Genomic DNA, 17,981 nt, shown 5'->3' with positions numbered 1-17,981 from the left:
CGAGGCACTGATCGTTTTCCTTGAACTATCCTCGCAACGTATTTTTATTTCAGTCCAACTGTTTGCGGTTTCATTCGCATTGAACCTGCTACGAGTATAATGATGATTTTAGATTTTCTGTTTTTTTGTCTGTGTCGCAATTTTTCCATATTTCCTCACCTTTTAACACCTCACCATACTTAGACTGCTACGAATATTTCAAGACTTCAATTAGCCACATCGGTTCAGCCGTTCTCTAGTTTCAGCGGGACTAACTAACAGCAATTCATTTTTATACATAAAAAAAAGAGAAGAAGAAGTAAGAAGACGTTAAAGCCTCTTATCTGAAGTGGGAGCAAGATGGCACGAGTTAAGTTACTGCAACCGTTTTACTTTACAGAACCACTGTAAAGAGTAAACATTAAAAATTCAGGGAACGGTATTTTCCATAAAATTTCATGCTATTATTTAACGAGTCAGTAAATTATCTCTGGCATAACAGTTTATTCTTTCCAGCCAAGCTCTAAAGTAGCGCTCTAATCGAGCAACATGGTTTTATGGGCCCTTAAACAATCTTGAACTTTTTATATTCTTATGGCTCAAAGTTTTACTATGGTGACTTTTGGCTATAAAGTTCAGTCTGCTTAAAAGTTAAGCGGAGCCTTTGACTGAGTCATTAAATAGTTAATATATTATATATTCTAAGTAGGCACCTATGTATAAGTAATATAAGTATGCTATATAGGTATTGTGTTATATTCGCTGAATGTGTTATTCACACCTGAAGAAGTGTTCCTTTGTATTTGCAATGGACCTGACATAATTCGGATCAAGGTAGATGTGCAGTCGTTTGTAGTCCAATGATATTTCCAACAACACCTTTGGTCCATCGTTACCGTCACACCTTAATATGTTTAGCAAAATTAACACTACATACCTAAGTGTCGGTAAACTATTTCTCTTAATTTAGAGCGCAATTTAAATTTATGGACCAACGGGGAATAGTCAGATGTTTTCTTTAGAATATAAACTTTCATTATTATAAGAGTTACCGAAGCACCACAACTTGCACTACCCAAAGGGCCAATTTGATTGACCACAAAGACGTTAAAATTATCATCACCTCGTCCTTAACAAGCGCTTCATAATTCATCATAATTAAAACTGTTGCGTGCGCCAAGACAATTTGGTTATCCCAGGGGCTCGAATGTTCTATCCGAGGTTAAATCTATTTGTCTGCCCTCGTTGCCATTCCACTGTCCTTCGATTTCGTGTAAATTATTATTATAGCTTCGGGGTATTAATGACTTCATTTTTCCATAAAAAGATCGTATTTTATGGGGTAATTATTGGACGAAGCCAGTTTAATGGCCCATAAAGTTCCTGGACAATTGTAATGCAGTATCATCCATAGCGTAGTAAATACTGAGCGAAAGCTATTCATTAATGAGCCTTAAAAAGATTGATGAACATACTTTTTAAAAGCAAAAAAAGCATTTTTCGATTTATATTAATGACTTCAGACAAACTAACTATCAAGGTAGAACATTAAAGGTGAAATGTAGCCCATATGTGGCACGCAGGTCTCGCTGTGACCTTTAGGCTTTTCTATTTGTGGACTGCCTAAAAAAAGTATAGCCTCAGAATTTTTAAAAGTAAAAGAGGTATTGATTAGATAGATAGAACCTGACTTTATTCGATGAATGATGGCAGCAGGCAGGACAGATGAATGAAACAGGGCCAAGCTGTTTGATATATTCACTAATTATGAACGATTAGTCCACTAAGTCTATCGAGGTCCACTGCTGGACATAGGCCTCCTGCAAGTTGTGCCACAGCACCCGGTCCTCCGCCTTCCGTATCCTGTCCGAGCCAGCCACCTTTTTCAAACTTACATTCAGCTATTTCGATGATTTCGGCTGAATTAATATGGTAGATATATTTCTTTTATCAAAAGGAAAGTAGGTATTCATATCAAATCGTTAAAACTAAGTAACAGAAGTAGGTAGATGTATACTAAGTTAGTAGTCTCTCAACCCCCGCATGAAAATTGAAAGGGGATTAGATCAGACTGCGCCAGTGTCATGCTTATAGCATCTAAAAAGCCAATTATTTTGGCGCGGCATTGGCTCGCTCGCATTTGCAATCACACTGACAAAGCTGTATGCAAATGAAGAGCCAATAACACGGTAATTGATAATATAATTGAAACAAGGCTGAGCTGGAATCAATTTGTCTCCATGCATATATACCTAATATCGTATCCTATCTATAGATCGTGGTGAGGTTTCGATTTTTTGTCGATGTAAGTACACAAAACGTAACTTAGTTTGTCAAAAAATAACTTACTTAAAGTGCTCTGTTTTTGGAGGTCAGGTTAGGTCAGCTTAAGGCTCAAGCCCCTTTTTTTTTTTGTTTAAGCGGGGGAATCCTCATGGACCTCTCTCGGGGGAGGAAATGAGTCTATCAGACTTTTAGACTTTTACTGACTAAACCTGAACCGCCGTGCTACGTCATCCGCGTTTTTGTGTCGGTGTATGGCAATGCGTTGCAATCCTTCGAGCCTTAGTTAATCTATTGGGTAGAACCTCAGAATTGTAATGTCTTGAGACTATAAAATATCTTAGATAGTTACGTAGGATGTCATCGAAGCTCTGTAAAGTTTAAAATATTAAACGGTCTTGTAATATATTCCTATAGGTACCTACTAGATAATGGCTTACGTAAGACTGCACGCGTAACTGACTGGTATAGGTCGCAAGTTCGATCCCCATTTATGACAACTATTTTTATGATATATAGGTAATACTTGTTCAGTCTGGCTATATTTGTGCATGTGATTCGAATGTTTCAAAAGCTATAATAAACCACGCCAGAGGGGGGAGGGCTATATAATTTGTATATAATATTCATATCGCAATTTTTACCTAACTTCGTAACTTTTCTCCATCGACTGGCTATAGGTAGGATTAGAAACAAATAGTTTCATGCACATTTCTCGCTTATATTTAGTTGGTAAACATAACAAACGTGCTGTGAGCGACATTTACGATGTTGTGTAGCGTGCCAGCGCTGGGCAATGGTGTGTATAACTGACAGGGACTCATTATGAACCAGGGGCTCCCAAAGAGCGCTACGAAAAATAAAACAAAAATTTTGATTTCGGCTGTTTTACTTTTGTATCTTCCTCATTCTTCCTTCCTGCCCTTGTCCTTGTCTATTTGGGGTCAGCGCAACATGTATTTTTCTTCCGTTTTATTTTATCACTTATCGCGTTATAACTAAGTCAATTTTCTTTTACATCCCTTTTCAGACAATCCATCCATCCTATATTTACCCTTCTCATTCCATCCATATGAAGGGAACTCACACATTGCCACACAACAAGCTGCATGTTCCATTTCAAAGTATCTACCTGTGTTTTTGCGTGGCAGTATTTTAATTGCCTCAGTGCTCCGAACCCCTGAACTATATGACTATGTAGGCGTACAAATGTAAAGAATACGTTTGTTTGCCTCTTCAGGGTTAAACGAATGACGTAGATATTTCTATACGAGAGTGATATATGTGTTATGTTGGTAAGAATAGCACGTGCGAAAATAATTGTTAGATGGCAAATCTGAAAGATATATTCAACCGCTCCCGAGCTAAAGAATTTACGAGGATCAGCTTCTAGTCTTACCAGATTTAGGTATAAATGACTGAACCATTTTTGACTCCCACTCAGATTCGAACCCGAGCCCTCGTAGCACGAACTTGTGCTGGCGACGAGACAATACATTTCTAAACGAGGAGGTATTCACTTTGGTAAGTACCCAGTGTCGCGTGGTTTAGAGTTTAAACTTCTTAATTAGTTTTTTAGGAATAACTGTGTGGTCACAGTTCACCATCACGTCGTTTTCTAACGAGAGTGAACACACACCTCTGGTATGAAGTATTAAGTACACAAAATATACAAATTGATTTAGTTAACGTCTTTTATTTTCTTCCAATAGGTTAAGCAGCGCCATCTATGGTAAGTAGTGTACACTGTTTAGCAGCACTAAAGAGCTCTATCTATTCTACTATTGTATTGCAGGAATCTACATTGAAGAAATACCAGTAATTAGTCTAAAAGTACAGTGTCTGTAGTTGTCTGGCAGTCACTTGTTGCTAGAATTAAATCTAGGAAGAATAAAAAACTAATAGCGACAGTCGAGTTTTCTACCACAAAGAAGAGCAATATTATTTGTTATATCAGTCACATATAAATACGGCAAGGTGATACTAGAGAAGATACCTGTCACGCTTGCCTTTTCTTACCAGTTAAGACAACCCCATGTCAACTAATAATGTGACAGTAAAGTCACACAGACTTCTTTCTACACGCGTCGATTTATACTGCTACACAAAATACTCCTGCAGGTTAGTCTAAACTTTACATGTACTGACCAGACCTACATGTTCTATCCTACATCTGTTTCCACATGCGTTTTTTGTAAAAAAAAAAAACGCGTATTTCTGGCATTATTACCCCATGAACCATGAAATGGTGATCTGCAGTTTCAGTTCCCAGCCTTTGAATTTCGATGCAACTGTCAAAAAAAGTTAAAGGTTTCTCAGTGTATAAAAATAAAAGCACAGTATGTGGTATTCAGCTTACTAATAAGCCAATCATTTATTTAATTCAAGGACATGCTCAAACTGTAATGAATCAACACTACTTGACTCCATGTAAATTAAACCAAACATACCCGTAATTGTTACTAGTCACTAATACTTCACACATCTGTCTGCAGTTTAATTGACGACTTAAATATATTCTCTTTAAAATACTTCAGTTCCTCTATACTCTCAAGTATGTCATCCACTGATCGATGTCTGAACTTCTTTTGTGGCATGAGTGAAAACTCTTTCTGATACCACCTCTTTGCTAACTCCTTTATTGTACTCACATCTATAACTCTGTAGTGTAAATAATTGTTTAATGTCGGCATATATTTTCTTATAAACAGACGGTCCATGTATACACTGTTACCTCCTAGTGGACACTTCTTCTCAGGTGCATGGGACTTTACAAAGTCCAATACTTGTTTTTCAGCATCCTTTAATGTTACATTTGACTTGCGGCTAGCCTCCGTCAGTCCACTCTGAAATTGTGAAAAGAATTTAATTAAATTATAAGTAAGAGAACATTTTTATATTTTTATTGAATATACATTCCAAGAAAATTATACTTAAATATTTTTAAGTGTATTGTAGTGAAATAAACAATTATTAGAAGAGTGAATTACAAAATTGAAAAGAATTCAGTATTTCTACTAGTAATTAACTGAAGTAGCAATGAGGGAAACCATTTTTATCTACAAATACATTCTCAAGTGTGTATGTGCAAAGTGTGGGAAAAATAAAAGCTAAAGAGGTTTTCTACAAAATAAATTCAATACATTAATATCAAGGGTACACAACAATTAAAAAATCAATACCTCACCATGCTGAGCTACACACCAATCATTCATTTCATTTAGAATACTATCTGGCTGATTTATAATTATGTTTGGACCCTTTGCAATAATATTCAGATTCTCATCTGTGACCACACAGGCTATCTCAAGGATATGGTCCTTCTCTATGTCCAGACCTGTCATTTCAAGGTCAACCCAAACTATCCTCTTTGCTGCGTTTTTCACTGCTGATAAAGACATTGCTGCAGACTGTATGGTTTCTGAAAAAAAAGGAAAATGATTCAAATGATTCAGAAGTCTTTGTTAGGCTAGGTACATCTTGAATACTTGTTCAGAAGAGGTATGGTAATTGGTAATAAAATCTCTTTCTAAATAACTTAACTATAAACTTATAATAAAAACACATTGACATATGGTTAAAATAATATTATCGAACAAAGCGAAAACCAAAATCGATTTGACAAAAATGATGACTGAAATTGCCTGTCTGACAACGACGTACAGTGATAGGACAACATAAATGGAAGACTGTGTAAGCTCAAAGCTAAAAACTAGAGCTTAGAGCATTTGCCGCATTATTGATTTACTAACGCACAAATTGGCGGAAATTATTCATACTTACTGCTTGCAAAATGTCGGTTAGGAAGTTTAGTTACATTAACTAAACTTGATTTTATGTAGTACCTTACAATATTCATTTATTTTAACAATGTTATTGTTTATTTTCATAGAAACCATAAAATAAGAATAAAATGATGTGCGTTCGATTAAAATTAAAATTATAGGTTATGTCACGAACATCAATAATCTTATGTCAAAGCAGTGTTACTAGTGGAAAAAAATTATATATTCCCTTAAAAAAGCTACGAAAGTAAAATGGAAAAATTCTTGGACAAGTAAGCTTAATGAACATTTGAATTAGATCATATTCTGGTAAAGAATGATTTTGAACAATTGACTCGTTTTAAGAATCGAAAAATGAAAAAATGGTCTTCTTACTATTCTAAAAATTAAGGTGTACTAAAAGACCATAACATTTTATAAATATATGTGCTGCCAAAATTTTTAAGATAAAAAAACCTCTTAAAAATAACAAAGAAAAGTGGGTTTGGAACTATACTATTAAAAATACTACTCGGTTCAGAGTATGTGATGAAACATTGATGAAAATGGTTGCGACGCGCGACGTGAGACGTAATAAAAATATATGTTTAAAATTTATTTTTTCAAGGAAATATAAATTTGGTTTTTATTTTAGTAACTTGTAGAAAGGCTTTATTGAAAGAAAACAGTTTTTAATTAACTTCACTACTTTCTTATAAGTCTAAATGTAAACATCAGTAGTCTTTATTTTACATCTGTGGTTTCAGTGCTTGGTGAACTGTGTGTGATTCTTCTCGATTGTCATGGTGTAATAAGGGTTGATTTTGTTTTTGTTATATTTTCAATATTTTCCAGTATTTAAAACCCCGCGAAATCGAACAAAATGAACAGATTATTAGTTAACAACTGTAGATGCTTGGCACGATCGAGTAAGTATATAATATCTAGTTCTAATAACATAATAGACAGCTTAACCTAAAGCAGAATTTGATTGATTATTATGTACTAAAGTTGGAATTCGTCGTAGAAAGTGTTATTTTAACTTTAATATGTTATCACTACTTGGATTAGATGAGGCAAACTGATGTAGTTTAAGTTAATGAATCAAGTTTTTTAATCCAACATTATACGATAATATTTTTTGTTTCATCATAACCATCACATGGTTAGCGCAATCCTTTTTATCCACTAAGATGAATAATTTGATAGTATTAGCACATAAGGTACGCATTCTACCTGACTATTTTATCAAGCACAATTTTCAAAGCCACCTTGAATTTTTTACCTACTTCAAAATAAGAATATTTCCACTTTTCTTTTATAATTACTAAAATGATATATCAATTTACATGCTAATAGTAAATAAATGTGTTTAATGTTGTGTTTTTGTGCATTTCTAGCTTTACTAAGGGAGACCAGACAATATAAAAACTTTCCATACATAACACTGTCAAGGTCACTGTCATATTATACGAACCAACCTCTCAGCCTGCATCATGATGTTACACAAAAGCCCCTATACACAAGATTATACTGTCACCCACAGTCCATCAGACCCATCTCCACCAGCAAGTATATCTTTGATAAGGAACCTTTAAGACCATCATCTAAAGTAGAAGCTACTGTTGCAACCATAAAGAAAGGCATTGAGGAACAAGAAAAACTCCCAAAGAAGGAAGAGAAGAAGAAGAAGAGCCTTAAAGAACGTTTTATGGATGAATGCCGACATTATTACCATGGCTTCAGATTACTTTTCATTGAAATAAGGATCTCAGCTAGTCTACTCTTTAAAATTTTAAAAGGCTACACTCTAACACGAAGAGAACATAAATTACTGGTCACTACTATTGGTGACCTCTTTAGAATTGTTCCATTCATAGTATTCATAGTTGTTCCATTTTTGGAATTTGCACTGCCAATTTTCATCAAATTATTCCCAAACATGCTGCCCTCTACATTTGAGAGTACCGATCAAAAGGAAGCTAAGTTAAAACAACATTTGAAGGTTAAGCTCGAAATGGCTAAATTCTTCCAAGAGACATTGGATCAGATGGCTCCACAAGCCAGCAACAGACATTCTGAACTGGCCCGAGAGTTCTCAAGTTTTTTCAACAGAATTCGTACCTCAGGCGATGTCGCAACCAGTGAGGAAATTATGAAATTTTCCAAATTGTTTGAAGATGAGATTACATTGGATTCATTACAGCGACCGCATTTAGTAGCTTTGTGTAAAGTATTGAATGTTACAACAATTGGTACAAGTGCCATGTTACGATTTAATCTTAAGATGAAACTGAGGTCTTTGGCAGCGGATGACAAAATGATTGCCAAAGAGGGTGTGGACAGTTTGAATTTTAGTGAGTTGCAACAGGCTTGCAGGGCAAGAGGTATGAGGGCGTATGGTGTGTCTGAGGAGCGGTTGAGAAAGGAGCTGAGAAATTGGCTGGACTTGTCGTTAAACGAGAAGGTTCCTCCGTCCTTACTGCTCCTGTCTAGAGCTCTGATGGTGCCCGAACATGTCCCAACAACATACAAACTGAAGGCAACCATATCAGCTTTGCCTGAACAAGTTGCCACTCAGACTAAGGCTGCCATTGGAGAAAAGGAAGGAAAACTGGACTTCAAGGTAGCATTTTATTTTAATCTTTTAATAACTTTTTCTGCTCATTAAGTTTTCTATTAACTTTCTTGACTACAAAAAACCTAACCATAAAAACAATTTGCTTTTTGTTTAGTGTTATTTTTAATCAAATCACACTAAAGTGTAAATTAAATTTATTTTCGATTGCAACAAAAAAAATTGTGTTACATAAAATATTTTATCTAGTGTGCTATGAATCACTGTTGTTTTAGTTAGTATAACGTAATTTATCCTACTTCAGGCTAAAGCTGAAGCTATCAAACTAGAGGAACTGAAGATCAAGGAAGAACAGAAGGAGTTACAAGAAGCGGAAAGAGAGAAACAGATCCTTGAAGCTAAAAAGAGGGAGAAGGAAACACTTAAGGATAAGGCCCCTATTATTGACATCGAGGCATCTCCAGTCATGATCGATCCTGCTCCAGTAATCATCGTAGACTCTCCTAAAGTTAAATCTGAAGAAGGACTCTCTGGCAAAGACATTGTTGTCATTGAAGATGCTTTAGAGAAATTAGGTAAGTCTGCTGTCAAATTGGCAATAATCCATTTTTTTTCTCTGCAAAGAAGTTCAAGTTCATGATTTCCTTCCTTATTACGTATTCTGAACGATTTTGTCATTTTTATAAATAGTTGTTGTACTTTTGTTAAACATGAGTTCTTGACGTGTTCATTTCGTAACAGAATGGAACTTGACTCCTATCCTATTGTGAGGCTACGATCGTAATATTTATCCTACTGTCTCTTCCTCAGTTTTACTTATCTATGATCTTCAGTAGTTAACCGTTACTTGATCCAATAAATTCACTGCAGTGTTATCAGTTGCTATCGTAAACATAAATATGTATAAGTTGCGTAGGTACTTGTGTGTATGTACCTATGTATGGGTAGAGTTAGATCCAGTTTTTATATGTGTTATAAGGAAAGTCTCCAATTATAAAGTACTGAGGCTTTAAAGTTTCAATAAATGTGCATAGCACCTTTTAGGGTAATTCCAAAGTCTCGTAAAAACCTTGTACAATTAAAACCTCTCATTGGTTACTCGTACAACGATTATCAAATGTCGATACCGATGTATTATTTTCAACTTTCATTTTATTTAAAATATTCATCACCATCGTCTCCATATTATGAATAGCTTGCATAATATACACGTTCTTCTATTAGATAATAAAGGTTGTTACAATAAACATGACTTCATACCTCCTTTTAAAGCTTTGCAAACATTTTTCTACGATTGCGTTCATTTTTATACTCTTCCGCGTGCCAAGTACCGAACGTACTAATTATTTTGCATCAAGGACAATTTCAAGGTTTACATAGACATTATATGTTATCCATTTGTACTATTTTACTTCTACACTAGACAGTTATTCGCCACCTATCACATTTTGGTACAACATTTAGAACTCATCATACATGTTCTATGACGTCTTTAAGGAAAATTGTTGCTAAGGGCAAAGTGAGAGAGCACTTCGCTTTGTTTTATGCTCCGTCTCGCTCCCCCCAATACCAACAGTCCTACTATCAAAGCTCGCAGTACAAATAGTGTTTTCCATTTGGTGTTTGCTTCAGCCAAGTGTTTGAAGCAACATTCGGTTATATTCATACAATATTAGTTGGCATTGGCAATGCAACGGTCTTACGGGAAATTACTCACACATTTTATTACTAGGAAAATATAGGGCTTAAAACGCAGACTGTTTGTAAATAGAGATTTCTTGGTTATATAAATAGTGATTGAGCAACGAGGCAATCTATGTCTGTATAATTAGTATGCATATTGCAAACTTTGTACCTGTATAAAACGAATAGAAACGTGACGTAAGTAGGCAATAAACTAAGATGGTTGAATAGAGCATTGATTCTTTGCTATAGGAAAATATTTAAAAGGAAATAAAATTAATTATCTATAACTTTTTTGTTGTAATAACACAATAATAAAACAAAATTAGTTTTGTCTTAAAAATTTGTCTATAGCATCCATCGAAGTGTATAAGACTATAAAAGTTCACACCCAATGTCACTTTTAAATATTTGGAACAGCCACTGATGTAATTAACCCATAAAAGTAAAGCTTCACCGCTATTTTCAAACATCGTGGTTCAAAGTACACTGAAGAAATAAAATGTTGTTCAAAGTTTTAATCAATAATTAACCTGTTTACGTTGTATATTCTTAAATAACCATGTTGCTTTCATATTACGTAGCTTGTCCACAAACACATAGCCTGAGACTTAGATAGTAGGTATACTTCATGGTATAATTTAGTTTCTTAAATAATAACGAGCAAAGAATTAAGATATTTTTTCCTCATATGATATTGTGTGCCTTGGGTAATTGCCAGAGTTCAATTTTCTCGTAAGTCCATTCACCTTTAAACTGTCGCAGCGTAACATTGACGCGTATCATAATATTTCTTTGAACCTTTCTTTTTTTGTTTCTTCAAGTGCGCCACTTACTGGGCATGCTTCCAAATCTTTGAGTACTGAGAATTTCCCTCATATAATAATAAAGTCCAATCTAGGAATAGATCTTTTTAGGTCAATGACACAAACGTCATAAATAAATGAGTTTATCTTTGTAAAACTTCCGTTGGTTTGCAACAACAACATTTAGACTTGACACCTTTTCAATATTAATAAACTGAAATAAAAAGTATGTCCCTACAACTTTGAATTTGACACAAAACCACTTACTATAGAATTTTCTCTTATTAAATTAATTGGATGATTTGAACCCACTGTTTATATCCGTATACTCTGTACAGGTAGTAGAAAATTGTATTTATCAAATTAATGTATAAAAATCTGTTATTTACAGCTGAACAGAAGAAATCCTTGCTTCTTGAGAAGGAGAGTATTCAGGAACTCAAGACGGAGCTTTTAGACTACAGCGAGGATGTCAAAGAGATGCAAGAGATTGTTAAGACCAAGCAGGCCGACATCAAACTTACCAAGGGAGCCCGCAGGTACATGTATATTTAGAATGGAAAAAACGCTAGAACCCAATTGCACAAAATCATCAACAAATACTTCACATCAAGGTGTTCTTTATTACTTAAAAACAAATATGAGGATATGTAGTGTCGAATGATTAAATCTATTGTATGATGGGTAACTACCGTAATTTGTCTACTGCAAAATAGGGTATTTACCTTATCTTTTACAGACCACTTAAAATCAATAAAATCGACTAAGATAAAGATAATACAATAGAAATATTATTGCTGTAAATTTGGTTCATGGGACAAACAAGTTGAAAGTGCCGTATTAATAGGTATAAGGTGATGTGATGCAATAGTATAATGCTTATTAGTGATATCAATATGCAAACAAACAGGGAATTATGTGTATTTATTTATTACGTCATTTTCCTCAGTATTATTCTATTGTCTAAAAGCCTGTTTCAACATTCTTTCTACAGATTGGTTTGGCTATTAGAAATAGAATTGTGGAAAACTCCTCCACATGGTTATGAAAACATAAGAAAAGATCGGATTCATAGTTGCACTCGTCTTCTTCCGGTTTTTGTACATTTTTCATAACTCATTGGCTCTTATTAATCATAACGTATTGAAAATGATATTACGCCGTATGCTGATATATCCTATAACAAAACTATAACTAGGCTAATACTGAAAGATTTTTTAAATCATGCCTATAGTTTATAAAAATGTCGCATACAAACAAATTAATAAGAATAAATTCTTCATCATAATTATATCTGCAGTGGCCAAATCCATCTATAGATAGAATATCGAATACGGCCATAATGAGGTTACATAACTAAGATAATTGATTACACTTTAAAACAGTAGTATAATTTATCATTTGCTTTTCTAATTATCAATTAAATCTCTATAATCCTATTAAATTCTCTTTTTATTTTATGTTTGGCAAGGTCAGGTATAATAAGGGTGTCTTAGATTCAATTGTGAAGCAAACAAACATTTAAGATTATGCACCTGCTACAAATGTTCTCGAAATAGAAGTACTGTGCCAATAATATTTAATAAAGTCTGGTATATAATTACAATGTTCTTATATGTAAGACATTCCAATAATGATGTTTACTAATTAATAAGTATGTTCAGGGCAATTTACAATCAATATTTTTTTCCTGTTCAGAGCAAAAACTTGTCAGATAGACTTGTAAAAAATATTGTAATGTACGAAAATGTTGTATGCCTACAGAAATGCAATTGATTTTAGTTGTATAAAGATAACTTAACAAACGAATGTTTCTCGTTACAGGTTGTACCGCGCTGTCAACAACATGATAAGCAAATTGGACGCCGCTTTAGTTGAACTTGAGACCAAGGAGAAAGCTCTGAAAACCACTCTAGAGCAGACCAAGTCTGAACCACAGAAGGCCAAGGAACAACTCATACAAATCGACGAATTGATGCATTCCATTAAGAGCCTACAAAAGGTGCCTGATGAGGCCAAACTGAAGCTAATTCAGGACGTACTCGGAAGGCTCGATGATGACTTTGACGGACAGTTGAAGATTGATGATGTTTTGAAGGTAAGTGTATGCATATTATGTTAATGCTTTGATGACCAGAAGTATCCTACTAGACATACTATACATTGCGTCTTTGGAGAATATGGTATCGTGTGCAACCAAAGCAATTGAAACTGATCTTGAACCGTTTAAATCAAGTTTAATTTTTGATCTGTCTTCATAATGTAGAAGTCTGCTTTTTTAGGCTGATATTTAAAGTGTAATTGCTTTCGTAGAATTCGGAGTTTAATGTTAATATATAGCATTTTGGTATAATGATGTTTCAAAATCAAATCAAGAGGTTATGTTATTAAACAGGGGTACTAACGCAACCTTAACAATTTTCTAAGTGTTCTTCCTGTGGACAAGAAAAGGTACAGCGAATTCCAAACCACTAAAAAAATTAAAACATTACATATATCTTGAATTCACTAATACTTAATTTCTATGCTTTGTAAAGAAGAATTATTTGTCAATGGGTGCTCTAGATGACAAGAATAATTGGTAAATAAATATGAGCGGGGGTGTTAATTCGTCATGTGGTTGTGGCGTTCAAAAGTATAAAGTTATTGATTAATTGATAGGAAAGTCCTCGCCATCAACCATAATATAATGTTTTTTTTTTTAATAAATCAACGTTATTATACTTTTGATTGATTTAATGCAATAATCGCGCTGTTATTTCTCATTCGTCCTTCAGTGCTACTCTAACTGCGTTTTCTAATATGATTTGTTTCGTATAATATAAAAATATTTTATAAAGTGAATTATGTTAGAAATTTAAAATGTCTAATTTGTTTTTTTTAGATGTAAGAGGATTAGGTAGGTTCGCATTTTCTGTCACCCAACAAATAATAAATTCTGATATAGAATATAAGTATTCTAAGTTTATTATCGATCAATTTGGGTTGACAATAATGTATTACAATATCATTATTGTTTGAAGCAGTAATTATAAACACAGCATCGAATTTCTGAAGTTTTTGACTCTCACAGCAATAAGCGCGCCATTTTACCGAACTGTCAGCGTGTAATAGTTTAACAACGTGCACAACCGTGTAAAGGTATTAATCATTCAGCCAGGGTCAATGTCAACGTTTTCGCCACGATAGTCGACACGTGACTAGCGTATCTTATTCGCAAGCGATTATGAACGCGATAACATATTGTATGACCTCTTTACTTTTAATACACAATATTTCCGTGCTATCAATAATCTTCACGGTCGAATCGAAATTGAAAAACACATTTCTATTAAAATAACTTCGAATGTACTTATGTCTGCTACATTGCAATTAAAATGAGATTATAACAGTTATTAGTTGTTGCAGTTTTTAGTATTTATTTTATTCAATGAAACGTATCATATTTGTTTATATTAATACATATTTCTTTAAAATTATAAAAATGTGTTTTTGCATGAAGAATAATAATTTTAAAACAAAATAAATTCGTAATCTATACTTTACTTCGTTCTGCACATGTAACCGATATTTTTTCTCATTTCTTAGAAATTTCATTTTCAGAGGTTTAGCTTTGTTGTCTGCAATGTTATTGACTTGTAATAGGTGAGGTCAGACGTCTGTTTGTCGCGGTCATTGACATGCCTTCTCATATTCGACGTTACGTTTTAACTGTGACGTTATAACGTTGAGTTTATAATTACATTAATTTTAATTAAATGCCAGTCTAGCGAAAACAAAATGTAATTTAAACTTAATTAAAGTAAAAACAATAGTTAGAAATAACGGCAGATATTACTTGTAATGATAGAATGTTGGACGTGTTATGTTTTTATGTAAATTTCTTTTTCCAAGGATCTTAAGCAAAAATGCAATTAATTTAATTAGGTAAATCTTTATCTGGGTTCCATATCAGAAATGCGAAAAGACATCACCTTTAGATTCGCTGTAAATTCGTCCTATAAACGTATTTTTTCATAAAACAGGCATAGCCTTTAAGAAGTCCAGTCAAACGAACTTTTTTCTCGTTACAGATGCTAGAAATCATAGGCAACGAAAACGTGAACCTGTCGGAGAAGCAAATGGCCGAGCTGATCGAGCTGCTGGATAAGGAGGAGATCCTCGAGGTCGAGAGCAAGATACAGAAGGCGTTGGACAAGGCGGCCATGGCTGCCAAGGAACAGGACAAACCCAATGTCTCTGAGGGGAAGGTACTTCCAACACAACTTTTAAAACGACTCCTGCACTAAGTCGTTCAATACTATATCGCGGGGGATTCACAAACATTCAAATTACATGCATAAAGACTTCCAGACTCAGGACAAGCATTCGTGGATCTCACAGACCGACGATCGACCCGTGACACGTCGCGCATAGTGGGTTTGACGTGGTGGCCTCAACCACTCGTCTATCCTTGCAGTCTATCTATATTTTTTATTTATAACGAGTTACTCACGGCTATATATCGGCCCTACTAGTTTCGGACCTAACCAGAGTACTTAATTCCCCATGTTCTGACTACAATATGGACTCCCTTCTGTTCTTCAACTTGTCTGCCTTACGAACCTGAAGTTCATCTGTTTTTTGTCTGAAACTTTTCTGTAGAAATTTTCGTCCTTAATGCTTATTAAAATCGAAGCGTGTCAAGGCATACTCGCAAATCTAAGTAATCATCATCGGCCGAGCCTGAGTATCTAAGTAAGCATTTAGCTTAATTATTTACCCACATTCGAACATTGATGCGAAGTCCGAATGTCATCAAACTTTATCGCTGAAAATGTCAGCTGTTCCGAATTGATTATTGTGAGAAAGGCCACTATTTCGATAACAATGTTTTTATTGTTACCCAAGGTCGGCGCGCTCAAAGTTTTACGTACAGTAGTTAGTTTCATAGCTGAAATACAACGCGTGATACCTACGAAGATAGTTACTTGACGACTTCATTATTTCCACTTCGCGCTCTTATCTCACATTATGTGTCTACCTATATTGCATGTTATACGTATGACTCAACATATTCAAATTTAAATTCATGTAATGTCATTATATGCATATTACAGTTATCATAGTGAGTTGAAATTAGAAATATTTCAAGAGTGTTGCATGCATCAGCACTTTGAAATTGAAAACAAGCACAACATGAATTTAAAGAAAACTTAGGTAACTAATAAAAAATTCTGTTCCAGAGTTTATTCGACATAATTCGAGAAGCTCAGAAGCGACGGGAAATGAAGAAGGCCACGGCGAAGTTTACAGAACCACCACCTGCAATAGCGAAGGCCGACGGTATCGTCACCAAAACCGAAGAGAGCAGTAAACGGCCCGAGAGCCACTGAGTAGCGTAGCTATACTTAGTCAAGGTGTAAATAATCTACTAGGGGACTGTTCTAACACATTTTTACGCCTTCCTGCTGGTTTAGGTGACGATAAATTAGCAAAGATGGCGTTCGGCGTTTCTATTTAACTAAGATGCATTCGGACACGTGCAACAAAACGCGCATTTTTCTGCAATATCATACAATACACGTCTATATGACGCGCGCTAAAGTCACGTTTCGTTACGAAGCGTGTTGCACTATCTGAGGCGTCTCGTATACCCGCATATAGAATAGCTGTTGTACTAGAGTAACGACATACATATTTATGTAGAAACATAATTTATATATAATAAATTACCTTATGGATGCAATGAATGTGTTACCCTAATGACAATAAGCATTTTGTAACATGTAATCAATCACACATGAATATGTAAATAACGTTATACTTAAAATATACAATTTTACCTAAACTTTCCAAACCGTACAAAGTTTATTCATATTTGTTATGTCGTGTTTTTATTTATTTCTGGTTCTTTTTTGTTTAATGTGTATTACGTTGATGCATTTCTGTGATCGCTATTCAGTTTAAGTTTTATTTTAGTTTATTTTAGTGGATATATCAAAAATGTTCAGCACAAATTGTGGAGCGATACACTTAGCTTCTTCATTTTCAATTGTAAATTGGAATGAACGAATGTTTAACTTACAGCTAAATATATTCTTTGATACTTGAATATGATGTAATGTATTTCATACATATATATATTGTAAATGCAGAGTGTTGTTGGCAACTGTTGACATTTAAAAGAACCTTTGTTTAATTAACAACAGAACATTGATTTATTTACATTTATTTAATAACAAGTGTTGAATCTAATTACACTCCAAACAATAAATACAGCACATAATAACTGAGTAACATCAGTTTTAGCTTAGAATGTATTTTCAGCTGTTTAAGTCAGTTGTATTGTAAACCTTTCATACTAAAATTATTCCTTCCTAAGATTATCTTTCTCTACATAATATTGTTATGGTTTATATTGCCTTACCAACAGTATTGGTAACATTTTTTTCCAACAAGTCAGTGCTATTTAATACATCGATTTACTGCTATTCGATGTGCTGAGAATAAAGTTTTAAAGAGTAAGAAAATAAAGAGATCGATGAAAATTATAAGTGTTTTATTCCCACAATATCAATGTCTGCTCATACCCACCCGACCTTGAGTAAAGCGGAGCGTCCATATTGATTGTTACATCGCGAGATTGTCAGCTCAGAAGAAATCATCTCTGACTGACCTTTTATTTTAAGACAATCTTATTCTGCTTTGCCTTTTTGCAAATCTAAGTTTCTATAATATGTTCATGTGTACCAGAAAAATATCATGCCAATTGCCATCAAATGGTGGAATGATCTTTGGACTCTGACTGACCTTGTGCAAACCTATTACAATATTTTCTACGATCATTTTTCAATTTCGCGCCTCCAGGTGGCGCGAAAGTCGAGTATCCGGTTCGCGTTCTGAAGC

General features: G+C 34.3%; 2 protein-coding genes across 2 annotated transcripts; one reads left to right on the top strand and one right to left on the bottom strand.

Annotated features, from left to right (window-relative positions):
* Positions 1–4,604: 4,604 nt before the first annotated feature.
* On the bottom strand, positions 4,605–6,243 carry LOC113505363 (probable oligoribonuclease). The gene is made up of 3 exons (XM_026888022.1): positions 6,046–6,243; positions 5,445–5,683; positions 4,605–5,108 (listed from the first exon to the last, which is right to left on the bottom strand). The coding sequence occupies exons 1-3, from the start codon at positions 6,119–6,121 to the stop codon at positions 4,740–4,742; spliced, it is 684 nt and encodes a 227-aa protein (XP_026743823.1). The 5' UTR covers positions 6,122–6,243; the 3' UTR covers positions 4,605–4,739.
* Positions 6,244–6,757: 514 nt separating this feature from the next.
* LOC113505418 (mitochondrial proton/calcium exchanger protein) lies at positions 6,758–17,624 on the top strand. Its single transcript, XM_026888091.1, has 7 exons — positions 6,758–6,955; positions 7,427–8,652; positions 8,909–9,179; positions 11,485–11,632; positions 12,918–13,191; positions 15,167–15,343; positions 16,319–17,624. Exons 1-7 carry the CDS (start codon positions 6,910–6,912, stop codon positions 16,466–16,468), a joined length of 2,292 nt encoding a protein of 763 aa, XP_026743892.1. The 5' UTR covers positions 6,758–6,909; the 3' UTR covers positions 16,469–17,624.
* Positions 17,625–17,981: the final 357 nt, after the last annotated feature.

The sequence above is a fragment of the Trichoplusia ni genome, chromosome 25 (genome assembly GCF_003590095.1).
Source record: "Trichoplusia ni isolate ovarian cell line Hi5 chromosome 25, tn1, whole genome shotgun sequence".
Classification (NCBI taxonomy): domain Eukaryota; kingdom Metazoa; phylum Arthropoda; class Insecta; order Lepidoptera; family Noctuidae; genus Trichoplusia; species Trichoplusia ni.
The sequence above is the reverse complement of the archived record's forward strand: the minus strand, read 5'-3'. Positions and strand labels throughout refer to the sequence as shown.

What these genes read in the sequence shown, in the direction of transcription:
- LOC113505363 (XM_026888022.1), bottom strand. Translation starts at nt 6,121, where the DNA reads ATGAATATTGTAAGGTACTACATAAAATCAAGTTTAGTTAATGTAACT. An exon ending in TAACCGACATTTTGCAAGCA is followed by an intron (nt 5,684 to 6,045) that starts GTAAGTATGAAT and finishes CTTTTTTTTCAG; the next exon opens with AAACCATACAGTCTGCAGCA. An exon ending in GTGTAGCTCAGCATGGTGAG is followed by an intron (nt 5,109 to 5,444) that starts GTATTGATTTTT and finishes TCACAATTTCAG; the next exon opens with AGTGGACTGACGGAGGCTAG.
- LOC113505418 (XM_026888091.1), top strand. Translation starts at nt 6,910, where the DNA reads ATGAACAGATTATTAGTTAACAACTGTAGATGCTTGGCACGATCGA. An exon ending in TAGATGCTTGGCACGATCGA is followed by an intron (nt 6,956 to 7,426) that starts GTAAGTATATAA and finishes GTGCATTTCTAG; the next exon opens with CTTTACTAAGGGAGACCAGA. An exon ending in CTTACCAAGGGAGCCCGCAG is followed by an intron (nt 11,633 to 12,917) that starts GTACATGTATAT and finishes TTCTCGTTACAG; the next exon opens with GTTGTACCGCGCTGTCAACA.